Source organism: Podarcis liolepis, assembly GCF_965112155.1.
Source record: "Podarcis liolepis genome assembly, chromosome: 9".
NCBI classification, from domain to species: domain Eukaryota; kingdom Metazoa; phylum Chordata; class Lepidosauria; order Squamata; family Lacertidae; genus Podarcis; species Podarcis liolepis.
The window spans coordinates 26,384,443-26,397,149 of record NC_139564.1 but is presented as its reverse complement, the minus strand read 5'-3'; the positions used below and the strand labels follow the sequence as shown (position 1 = coordinate 26,397,149).

The window sequence follows — 12,707 nt, the reverse complement described above, 5'->3', positions numbered from 1 at the left end:
TTCTGCTTCTCTAATATGTTCTTTGAAACAGGAGTGCTCCTAGAAAAATTAGACCATGGCAGGATTGTAGCTATGCAAAACAATACACACTTCATCCATACTCCTAGCAAACAAGCACGGGACGGCAGTTTCACTAGTGCAACCCTCTAGGCCAGAGCTTGCCGAACTGCGTGTTGCAACACATTAGTGTGTCGGTCGCAGTGTGTAGGTGTGTCAAGCAAAAGCTCCCTGTGTGCCTGGGAAAGGGTTAGCTTAACCTCCCGTTTGCTAGTAAAACTGAATTTCCATCTCACAAAACGATGCACGTCTAAAAAGTGTGTCACCAACATGAAGAGTTTGGAAAGCTCTGCTCTAGGCCTGTCTGCAGAGAAATCCACTGAGCTCACTGGGAGTACCCCCCCCCCAAGTCAGTGTGCACAGATTCACACCCTTGGCATGCTGGTCTACTCTCCCCTACATCTGAAGGAGACTCTCAACATTTATATATATGCTATTTTTATCTATAGGGCTAATGCTGTGCGTTTAAACAAGGCAGAACTTTCCCCATCAGAACTGGGAATGTGGAGTGGGGGGGGGGATGTCATAGATGAGAGCCTGCTTTCCTAGCTCATTTAAGATGAACAACATCCCCTCTTCTGTGTCTTCTCCTCGCTTTAAGAGGTTGCATTATCTCGCGACAGGTCGGAAGCTGCGTTTTATTCTCCCCCACTCTCTTTCCTCGTCCCCCCCCCCCCGCGTCTTTTCCCTGCTGGAGACTGGCTGGGTAGAACGCACGAGGTAGCGTGTCGATTGTGACGCCACTGGATGGAACGCTGTGAAGGGCGGATGGAATCACCCGGGAGGGTGGGGCGGCTTCCCTCCGCGGAGGCTTCGGCTTGGGAGAGCAGCGGGAGGGAGAAGAGCGGCCCCAAGAGTCTCTCCTCCGAAGGCGGGCTCGGCTAAAGGCCGGAGTTTCAAAAGGCATTAGAAATACATTTCACCAACCCTGCAATTAAGGACGGAACGGAGTATTTCGTTTAGGCGAGTGGGAGCACACGTAGTCGCAACGTCCTTTCCTTTGCATCCGCCGAGGGGGGAAACAAAACAAAACAAACCCAGGCAACCCTCGCCCATTCAGACGACCCTCTCGGGAGCATTCGCGTGCTCACACGCCCTAGAGACAAAAGAGCCGGGGTGGAAGCGGGATTATCGCTTCCAGCAAGGACCTTTCTGGTCCCCTCCCGCGGGTGTGTAGAAGCCGCGGAGGCTTAGACGAAGGAAGGGCGGCAAAGCGAGCAGGAGCGGGAGAGGTCAGGCGAGTCTCGCCGTGCCCAGCCGGGCGAACGAGCCTGCCTAGCCGTCGCTAGAGGGAGGTGTGGCACAGCGCAGAGCGGCGGCGGCGAGCGGGGGGAGCCGCCGGGGCGACGGCTGCCGGAGGAAGAGAAGGGAGGAGAAAGAGGAGGAGGAGGAGAAGCGCCCGAGCCACCGCTTCCTCGCAACTCCCCGCCTGCTGTGCTCCTTTGCCCGGAGCGCAACCCTTCCTCGCCCACGGAGAAGGGCTGGTCTGCGCGAGGCGCAGAGGCGCCGCCCGGGCAAGAGAGGCGTCCGAGTCGCCCTCGCCTCCCGTTTTCCTGTTTCCCTCTCCAACAGCCTCGCCTTCCGATCCCTAGTAGCTGCTGCTTAATAAGCCCGTCGAGGCTCCTCGTGCAACTCTCCGCGCCTCTGTCGTCGCCTTTGCGTCCTCTCCGTCGGATGGCACCTTTCCCCTAGACAGCTCGCCCGAGCATTTGCCAAGGAGGAAGGTCGCGGGGACTGAGGGGGGAGCAGCGCGCCTCCCTCCCTCGCTCGCTCTCCTTCCCCTCCTGCTCTATAACCCTCGCAAACAAACAAGTCAGCCGGAAAGTGGAAAGGAGCTGCCAAGAGGGAGCGTGGCCGAGAGGAAGAGGAGGAGGAGGAGGAGGAGGAGAAGCGCTTCTGCCCTCCCCCGCCGCGTCCTGCCCGCGCCCCCTGCCGAGCCTACCTTTCCTCCTCGCCTTCCTCGGTGGCGCCAGCAGGAGCGAGCCCTCCGGCGGACGATGGCTTCGACCACCACCTGCACCAGGTTCACCGACGAGTATCAGCTCTTCGAGGAGCTCGGCAAGTAAGTCGGGGGGCGAGCAGAGGGACAGGCTGGCTGCGGGAGGGCTTGGGGGCGGCGAGAGGAGCAGGGCAGCGAAGGGGGGCACGCTGTTGACAGCTGAGAGGAGAACCACATTGGCGGCGGCTTGGCACGGGGGGAAAGGTGCGTTGATCCCTGCCTTAGGTCAGCCCTTGGCAAAAGGGTCAGCGCGTTGCTTAAAAGCTTGCCCCTGAATTTTACGCACACAAACACACACATCGGGTGGTGCGGCGGCTTGAACCGCAGCCGAGTTCAACTCCATGGCCGGATCTAGTGGAAGGGGAGGGAGAAGCAGAGATGCATATTGGAAGGCGACGCAGCTGTCTTCCTTTCTCTCGCCCTCCTTTTGCATGCAAGGTCCGTGTTGTGCCTCCGACGATTTGGTGCCACGTTTATTGATGCAGAAAGTTCAGCCCTGTCAGTAGAGTGTAATATGTGGAATATAACACACAAACACAAATATACACAGTATACACATACACAATGCATTTAGACATGAAGGAAGGGCAACCCTGTCAAAGCAGACTGGGCTTCCCTGCGTGGGTCTCCTCCCCCCGCCCGCCGCTTTGTTAATTAGGGATTTGTGTTCTTACATCCATCAGTCTGGTTGGGAAAAATAATAATGCACAACCCCCCCCCTCTCTCCCGCGTTCCTTGCGGAGGGGCACAGGGGGTGCGAGAGAGGCACAGATGACTCAATTTGCCCCTGGGCAGCGTGGGTGGCTCAAATTTCAAGGTCCAGGAAAACAACAACATCACAATCTGAAAGGGGGTGGCACACACACACACACACACACACACACAGCCTGCACCCAAGTGTTAGGAAACGTAAAGAAGCATGCTTGTTAGTCTCCTTATAACCACTGAGTGCTTAGAATTCAATCCAGTAGGTCTGTGTTTTCCCTTCTGATTTGCATTTCTCTCCTTTTCTTCCATTTTTTAAAAAATGTGCGAATTCAATACTGTGTGATTTTGTTATATAAATTGACTTGAAAATGTTTGACCGGACGGCAGGAGTGGTATTAACATGGTGAACATGTCATGAAGAGCAATCTAATTCCAGTGCTCTTCCTCTTCAAGGGAATTGCAAATGAATGCTCTTGCTCAGGACTGCATCTATTAAGATTTATTGCATCCTAGCCACTCCAGTGTGACATGAGTGTTTATGCTTAAATAAACACAAAGTGCCATGTTTACAGGATCACAGGAGGGACTGCTTAAAAAAAATATCAGTACCTAAAATAAAATAAAATTCCACCACAGGAATATATTCAGGCTACACCTTTCAGTCAAAACTCTGTGAAAAATACACAATTCCTATGTGTCAATACTGCCACTTATAATGAGATGTACATTTATTCAGTCTGTTAATGATATGGCTTATGCTCACATCTTAAATACAATTTACTGTTACAGTCCATCAAATTAGGGCTGATTGCCATGTTGTGCTCATTCTCATGCCTTCATATATTGACACTGTTCAAATTGGTTAATGCTCTCTAAATTACTAGACCATTTATGAAGTAGCACAGCTCCCCCCCCCCCCCCGGTTTTGAAACTGATGTTTCTCTGATTTATTGGCTTACAGGGGAGCTTTTTCAGTGGTGAGAAGATGTATGAAAATCACTACTGGACAAGAATATGCTGCCAAGATTATCAACACTAAAAAGCTATCAGCAAGGGGTGGGTATTCCCAATCTAATGTGAATTATTTTGTATGTATGCAGATCTAAGCGAATTGTGATATAAAACAATGTTGATTGCATGGAGTGAAAATGAGGACCCCTCTTTCCCACTGTGTGTTTCTGTGTTTGGGAAGACCATATTTAACTTAGCATATTCCTATGATACTGCTTAGAGATTGCCTGTAGTGCTAATTAGACGAACAACTTGGAGTTGTAATTTCCAAATGAGCTCTGTTATTGCATTTTGAGGAAATAAGTTCTCCTTCCTATAGCTTTTACTGGAGAAAAGGAGGTCAGATTGTAATTGAATTGCACACTCCTGTTTTATTTACACATGAACTTAATTCACTCTGGCATATTTAACATGAAAAAAAAACCCTTGAGAGGAAAATTCCCTGCTTCTTCTACACTCATGTTTTTGGTTGAAAATAGATCTAATTTTATCAGATGATCTGCGAGCCAAGTGGCCATGTTTAAATGAATTATCTTCACCTCCGTTGTGCATTGTTTCTCCACTTCACGACTTCCAGATTTGGCTGTTTATTTCGTAGTGGTTTTATATGAGCTCCATTGTTTTGCGTCCAGAGCTTTCTCCAAAATGCATCATTCATGTTTCCGATGGAAATTGGACATGGGGCAGCTTCCCATTCATTTCAGTGGTGCTGGTCTAGGAGAAGTCGGAGCTATATGTGTGCGCTTGGCTCTTTCAACTAATGAAAGTAGGCCTTATGGTGGTGTATTCTTGGTAAATCCACACTGAAGTGCTTGTATGAGGATTTTGAGAATTATGGATTATTCCCTGTTAACATCTGTACTTTCCATGTTAATTTCTGGCCGCTTTATGAGCGTAGAAATGAACTGAAGTGTTTGTTCAGTGTGCAAACCTTCCATTTATGTCCTGATTTCTTAAAAAATAAAATATTAAGGGGAACTAATGGGCAAGAACTTGCTTGCCTGGGTTGTTTTTTGTTTGTTTGTTTTTAGCTAATTTTATGTGTGTGTCATTACATGTACCTTGAATTCCTAAGGCAGCTCAAACAGTTCAAGAGAGTAGTGTTCATAGACTGCCATCTGCAACTTGCCTGGCAGTCTAAGCCAAGGCATGTTTACTCAGAGGTAGGTCCTATGAATTAAATGGGATCCTTTTGTATGTTTACCAGGAAGTAAGTTCTGCTCTCTTGAATGGGATGCATCTCCAAGCAAGTATGTTTAGGATCGTAGTCTTATTCTTATTTATACTAGAGTGAGTTTGGGGGATGCAGTATTACATTATTAGAGTTTCCTTTGTCATTTTTAGTTCACATATTTTGCAGTGGCATTTATGTGCTGTATAAAATTGAATAGAATTAGTGCACCTTTACTTCAGCAGCTCACACATGTTTGCGTTAAAAATATGTTATTAATCCTCTGCGTGTGTAAACATTAATGCAAACATTTAAAAAATTGCAGTAGGTTTTGCAGGCTGAAACTGTGTAGCACTGATGTGTATGGAATTTTGTTTGTCATATTTTTAGCAACCATTGTGTTGAAGGAACAATAAGGAATTTCCAGTAGATTTTGGAGAATGCTTAAACACCTAGCATAGACAACTGTTGTTGGGCTAGATGCAGGGAATAAAGAATTCCAGTAGTTAAATACCTGAGGTATAATGAATTGCCTGATAAAGAGCTATTTGTAACATGAAAGCACAATTACACATCAAAGTTGGTTGAATGAAGATGCGACCACCCATCTTCATTCTGTAATTCACGTTTTAAAATTGTAAGTCAGAACTGTTTGTTGATTACTGCATTTCGTGTAACACTTGAACTATTCCTCACCACCACCCTTAGTGGTGTTAAACTAGGAGTGTTACGTTCTTAGGAATTCCATTTTGTGGCTATAGTGTGCAAATCCATAGCCTTTGTTTTTTGGATTTAAACCCAAGCGGTGTAATTGCAGGCAGAAAGTTTGCCTTCTGCTTATGTAAATCTCTCTCTCTCTCTCTCTCTCTCTCTCTCTCTCTGTGTGTGTGTGTGTGTACGCGCGTATGAAAGAGAGACAAAAGTCTTTGTGTGGTACAAATGTTGATACATTACCCAAATGTGTTAAAAGGCACAGGATATTTCGTCCTTAATGGGTGGCATCCAGTTAAGTCACACTCTTAGTTGCATTGAAATGAATGTATTTAAGTTAGCCGTGACTAACCAAATTCCATTCCAGTGGGTCTACTCAGTGTAAGATTAAGTAGCATACTACCCAGGATTTCTGAAAAATAGTTTATTGGCTTGAAAAATAAAATAAGGCGGTCATGTGACAGAAACGAAGCATATTTTGATTGGAAAGGGCCGTAACTTAACAGCATGTGCCGTGCAAGCAGATAGTACTTTATTCAACCCCTAGTGTCTCCAAGTAGGAGTGAGAAGGTCTTCTGTATGAAACCCTACAGAAGCCGCTGCCAGGCAGTGTAGATAATGTTGAAGTAAATGGAGCAGTGGTCTGACTTTGTCTAAAACAGCATCCTTTGTTCTTGATGATGATGATGATATTTTCCACATGGAATTCTATTTAAAGATGGGAAGCTATCAAAGGCATGGAGATGGGTAGAGGAAAGGAAGAAAAAAGAATGGAGAAGCAGCTAGAATCATGATGAGAGGATGATAAATTCCTGGTTTTAGGTAATTGAGAGTATGATACATATATACAGGGCTTTTTTCAGCCGGAACTTGACGGAGCTCAGTTCCAGCACCTCTCAGGTGGGTGACATTGCCATTATAAGAGAACAATAAGAGGTGCCCATTGCTTCTGTCGACAGGTGTTCTTTTGTACAGGTACTGTAACGAGTTGGGATTACAGGTAAGACCCCCCCTCCTTACAGCAGGTGCATCTAATCTCAGCTCGTTACATACAGTGAAGATACCAGGTAGCCTGACATCTGGCTGGTTGATAGGGGATCAAATACTTATTTCACTCATCATAATGCACATCAATCTCCGACTTTTGTCTTCTGGGTTTCCGGGGGGGGGGGGGTTCCTGTTCTTATTCTGTCTCTCACAGCTGCAGTAAACCTACCATTAAAATTATGGACTGGTCATTTCTTCGTCAGAGGTAAACAGGCAAATTTAGCAAGGGATCAAATACTCTCCCCCCTCTCTTTAAGTTATAGCTTTCTTGAGGTGCTACATAATACCATATTGAAGAACTATTTAGTTATCTTAATCCTTAACATGACCCTTCAAAGAAGGATGTGGTACAAATTATTATTATTAATAATAATAATAATAATAATAATAATAATAATAATAATAATAATTTATTTGTACCCCGCCCACTCTGGGCGGCTTCCAACAAAGATTAAAAATACATTAAAATGTCACACATTAAAAATAATGATGTGTATGAAGGATTTTAAATGTTTTGTGACATAGAGCATCGTCTGTGAGTGCCTGCTATGTAGACCCATCTCAGAATAGAAGCCAGCTTGCGTCCAGCCAGTATGGGGATGAGGGTTCTGTATCTACCACTCTGAAGCCCTTGAAAAAGGGGGCAGGAGCATAAATAAATAAGGAATCTAAATACAGTGGTACCTCGGGTTACATACGCTTCAGGTTACATACGCTTCAGGTTATAGACTCCGCTAACCCAGAAAAAGTACCTCGGGTTAAGAACTTTGCTTCAGGATGAGAACAGAAATTGTGCTCCAGCGGTGCAGCAGCAGCAGGAGGAGGCCCCATTAGCTAAAGTGGTGCTTCAGGTTACGAACAGTTTCAGGTTAAGAACGGACCTCCGGAACAAATTAAGTACTTAACCCGAGGTACCACTGTAAATAAAGAACCCACAGCAAATTATGACTCTCTTACCCAATTGTATCCATTGTGTGTATAGTGATCTTGAGTCTCTGAGCCAGTTCTACAAAACACATTAACATCACAGCATTATTAGGGATGTGATTTGCCAAAAGAAATGTGGGGATGGACTCTTATTTAAAAGCCTTTTATTTGAAAGTGTAGGGAAGCTCTCGCTGTAGTACTTGATTATCAAGTGATGAACATACATTGCAGTCATCAAGTGGTGTACGTCAGGTGGTAAACATTGTGCATTTTAGCAGTAGGCAGCAGCTGTACATGCAGGCTTGTGCTCTCAGGAATGTTTCAGCCTTAAAGACTGGCATTGCTTCTGTTACATCTCTCTCTTGCATATTTAAGTGCATCTCTCTTGACAACATTTCAAGATTGCCTATTTAATTCACACATTGTGGGCTTTCTCGCTGAGCACAGTGGAAGTCAAACAGTAGCTTGTTTGTCATGCCATGAATGTTTTCTGTGATTCTAAAAATGCCTTCTCTTTCATATGCAAGACAGTTTGAGGAGGAAAAGGGAATAGAACCTGTAATTTATTTTTTGGCATCCTGAGGGCATACTTTCTGTGACTCTGTATGGCTGGAGGCAACTTTGGAAATCAGATGGGTAAATCAGCATTCTGGATCTGTTTCTACATTGGCATTCTTGGCTTGTGAATTTCAGGTTGGTGAGTGATCTCAGCGACACCTGAACATGTACAGTTTTGTAATACGTTTTCTCTCAAGCACATGGGTTCCTACAGTAATCACCTCAATGTGAATTGCTTCTCACGTCTGTCTTTGATCTATAGTTCTTTCGGTGCCTCATTTTTGAAGAATAATAAAATACTTTGATATTCCAAGAATAGTAGTTTACAACTGTTTAATTCACAATTTAGTAGCAATATGTAGAAGAGGTGCTTTTATAATATAAGCAAATATTTTTAATCAAATAAAAAGGTGTATGGGTGAGGTAAGAGAATATTTCTATGGGACATAATGATTAAACGTGTAATGGAAGCTGAAGCAAAAAAAAAAATGGATGAGAGGAGAGACAAAATAGAAGTTGCTTTACCTGACTTCCGGTCAGCGCCAGCGATTAATGGCGGATTCCCTCTGAGCTCCGGAGGGGATCGGCTCTGTGGGACTGGGTCTTGCCGCTGCGGCGAAGCGGGGACCCTAAAAAATCACAGACGGTGAAGCCTGTGAGCGTGGAGACTCGGTGGGTGGCTCACATGGACCGCCTGGGATCTACGGACCACCAGTTAGGAACCAATGCTCTACTTCTGTCCTTCTGCTTGGGAAAAGAAGCACATCCACTTTGTAATAACCCTCATTGGAGATGCCTTCTCCCACTCCATTGGAATGGATAAGGAAAGGGACTCAGAAGGAAGAGAGCTTCTCTCCCACCCCTACTTCTTTCTGTAATGGTGGGGCTCTGAGCAGGCTCATCAACTTGATCCCCTTCCCCTCTTTCCTTTTTCCTTTCTCCTTCTGTGATGGAACTCCTATTGGGGACTTACCTGGCTTTTTCTGGCCCACGTAGGACCAGTCTGGATGGTTGGCCTTGGTGAAGATTTGACGTTTTCACCCCCAAAAAGTTTTATTTGAGTTTCTACTGAAATGAGGCTAGGTCTTAATGTTGTATTTTAATCTTGTTTTTAAGTTGTATTTTAATCAATTGTTTTTATATCTGGTGTTAGCCACCCTGAGCCTGGTCTTGGCTGGGGAGGGCAGGGTATAAATAATTTTATATCATCATCATCATCATCATCATCATCATCCAGCTTGTGGTCCAAAATTGATTGTGGCAGCTTGATCTGGGCATCAGTTTTCTCTAAAGCCCAATAAGGTCTTGCTTGCACAGTTGTTTGCAGAGCAAGAGGTAGCTAAGCCTGCTCAGATCCTGCCTTTCCCTGAAAGGATCAGTGTGGAATGTATTGAGCTCAGAGCAAGTTCACCACAGGATGTGCTTCTTTGGAGACTGCTGACTGCACACCTGGTTTCTCCTTCAGGAGCCAGACTGAGCTTGCTTAGCTGGCTTCGGTCTCCAAAGCATGGTCAGGAGAAGAGGAAAAGAGCCTTGCTGGCTCAAAACAAAGGTCCAGCTAAGTTAGTTTCCTGCATCCCACATGCTTTCGGGAACTATACAACAAGAGAACGAAGAGAACAGCACTTGCCTGCTGTTGCTCCCAAGCATCTGTATTCAGTGGCATATTGCTTCTCGTCATGAAAGTTCCAGATGGCTATCGTAGTTTGGATATCGTTTATTAGCTCTTATCCATTGAATTTATTTAATACCACCTTGTTCCTGCATGAGGGGAAAACAAGACACGTTCCTTCAGCCCCAATAACTTCCTGGTTGGCCAGAGCTAAGTCAGCACCAATGGCGATATGCATCTGAATCCCAGCTGCTGAGGAACTTAAGTGAGAGGAGGCTTTTACACTGTGAGAACAAGATGCTGGAGAGGATGGCCCATTTGGTTTCATCTAGTGGGGACGCGGGTGGCGCTGTGGGTAAAACCTCAGCGCCTAGGACTTGCTGATCACATGGTCGGCGGTTCGAATCCCCGCGGCGGGATGCGCTCCCGCTGTTCGGTCCCAGCGCCTGCCAACCTATCGGTTCGAAAGCACCCCCGGGTGCAAGTAGATAAATAGGGACCGCTTACCAGCGGGAAGGTAAACGGCATTCCGTGTGCTGCGCTGGCTCACCAGATGCAGCTTGTCACGCTGGCCACGTGACCCGGAAGTGTCTGCGGACAGCGCTGGCTCCCGGCCTATAGAGTGAGATGAGCGCACAACCCTAGAGTCTGGCAAGACTGGCCCGTACGGGCAGGGGTACCTTTACCTTTTTAGTAGGGCACTTGTGTTCTTATAGTTAATACCTGCATGTTGCCATTTTTATGGGGATATTTCATAATGAGTATGTGTCTCCACCTCCATCATTCAGCCCGGACCACTGAGGTCCACCTCTGAGGATCTTCTGGCAGTTCCCTTACTGCAAGAAGTGAAGTTACAGGGAACCAGGAAGAGGGCTTTCTCAGCAGTGGCACCTTCCCTATGGAAAACCCTTCCATCATCTGTCAAGGAGATAAAGAACTACACATCTTTCAGAAGACAACTGAAGGCAGCTTTCTACCTGAAAGTTTTATATTTGACATTTTATTATGTTTTATATGTGCTAGAAGCCACCTAGATTGGCTAGGGGAACCCAGCCAGATGGGTGGGATATTATTATTATTATTATTATTATTATTATTATTATTATTATTATTATTATTATTGTGGCTTGCAAATTCAAGGGGTTGTGTCCTGCCACAGCTTCTCTTTTCATTCTTTAGTATTAATATTCAATTTCTATACAAGCGTTCATCAAAAGTGTGGGATTTAATCCATTGGCACAGTCAAATGCAACATTCCTTATTTCCCTAGAGTGGGCAGAGGCAGGGAGACATCCAGTCAGTGTAACTTCCCCACAAAAATACCTATATCCGGGTGGTTTCACAAGATACTTCCTGGCAGACATGTTCTTCCTTGTCTGAAAACCAGGACCACAGCTTGCAATAGTTCAAGAGGCCAAGGGTTGTTTCACTCCAAGTAGACCCATTGGAATGAATATCCATTCATTTCAATGGGTCTCCTCTGAGCGTGGCTAATATTGGGTTGAACCCCAAGCTTCTAGTCACAGTTGCCAACTCGGTCTCCCATGTGGAGTTTAGACCAACCTCTCCTTCTTCCCTTGCGTCCCTGTGTGGGATGGAAAGAAGAGACAAAGCTTGTCTTTCATCTGGAATTGTCTGGGAGCCACACCGAAGTATGTTGGAAGCCTTGTGTAGTCACGGTTTGGCCAGTTTGGTATAGAATAGTTCCAGTGCTGGGGTGTTCTACCTCCCAACCGTTCTCGCGGAAGGAAAACAAGCTTCTCTTCCATCTGTGTAAACAGACGGCTCTGAGCTTGGGCAGCTTTCTGTTCCAAAGAGCCTACAGTTTAACTGTCAACAAGGAGGGAAGACAAGGGACAACAAATGCTGTTGTACACATACACTTAGCTTAATGATGGAACATAACTCTTTCTCCAGGCCAGCAGCCAGAGGAAATGCAGTTCGCTCCTACCAGGATACACTTGCAATGGATAACGTGATGCAGAAAAGGATACCCTGGGACTACCGACTGGTATCTTTCCAAGCAAATGGGGTGTGAGGGAGCAGTCACAAAGTTGTTAGGATTTGGAATTACAGGGTTCGGACTAGGAACTGTATGTAAGTGAGGCAAGCGCCTTGGTCGTTGGAATGGACATCCAGCGGGTCATAGTATTAAACTGAGAATATTACAAAGATATGCACCAATTGTGTGCCTGTGGGGCCTGCGTTCCTCAGGCTGAGGGGAGGACTCAGCAGGGCAGCTGCTGTGTTGGCAAGTGTTCATTGATTGTTGAAACCGGCTTCAGCTTTTTAGAATGGGTATGTAATTTACAGAACAAGACCCTGACTCATACAGAGAGCATGGTTGGATCAGACCAAAGGCCTATCTAGTCCAGCATCTGTCATCCCACAGGGGCTAACCAGATACCTATGGGATGGCTATAAGCAAGCCATGATGAGGGCAGTAACCCTCTTCGGCTGTGGTTCCCCAGCAATCAGTATTATCTTCAGGTAGCGTCTTGACTTCTGGCCAGCCTTGAGTCTGATTTGAAGAATCCATTTACCAGGGGATTTCCAAGACAGAAAAAAACCCTTGTGTGCCCCAAGGACAGGGCATGTGCAATTTAAATATGACATTTAAGAAGACGTACCACAAGTCTGGCAGCTGGGGGAGAAGGATACTGATAATTTGTGGGGGGCAGGAAGGGAACCAGACATTGCTTCATAACTGCCAGATAGTAGGTTATAAAATTAGAGCAATCCTGCCACATAGTCCAGTGTTACTATTATTGTCCAAGATCACAGGTGCGGGAGTCTTACAACAAACCTGCTATGTATTTCACAAGTTACTGTACTCAATCACTTCCCTGCTCATCCACAGCACAGAAACGCCCCCCCCCCTCCTTCCCCAGTCCTTTTATTCAATC

General features: G+C 45.7%; 1 protein-coding gene across 14 annotated transcripts in view; it reads left to right on the top strand.

Moving 5' to 3' along the window:
* Positions 1-741: 741 nt before the first annotated feature.
* The window catches only part of CAMK2D (calcium/calmodulin dependent protein kinase II delta), a 142,561-nt gene continuing 130,595 nt past the window's right edge, over positions 742-12,707 (top strand). For 3 of the 14 annotated variants that reach the window (XM_083459246.1, XM_083459251.1, XM_083459253.1), the window contains exons 1-2: positions 833-2,119; positions 3,726-3,820. In XM_083459246.1, the coding sequence (XP_083315372.1) occupies positions 2,055-2,119; positions 3,726-3,820 (160 nt within the window). In that variant the 5' untranslated portion in view covers positions 833-2,054. Of the gene's footprint in view, positions 2,120-2,834; positions 3,028-3,725; positions 3,821-12,707 lie in introns of those variants that run through there. The other 11 variants (XM_083459254.1, XM_083459244.1, XM_083459245.1 and 8 more) reach the window with 10 other exon arrangements.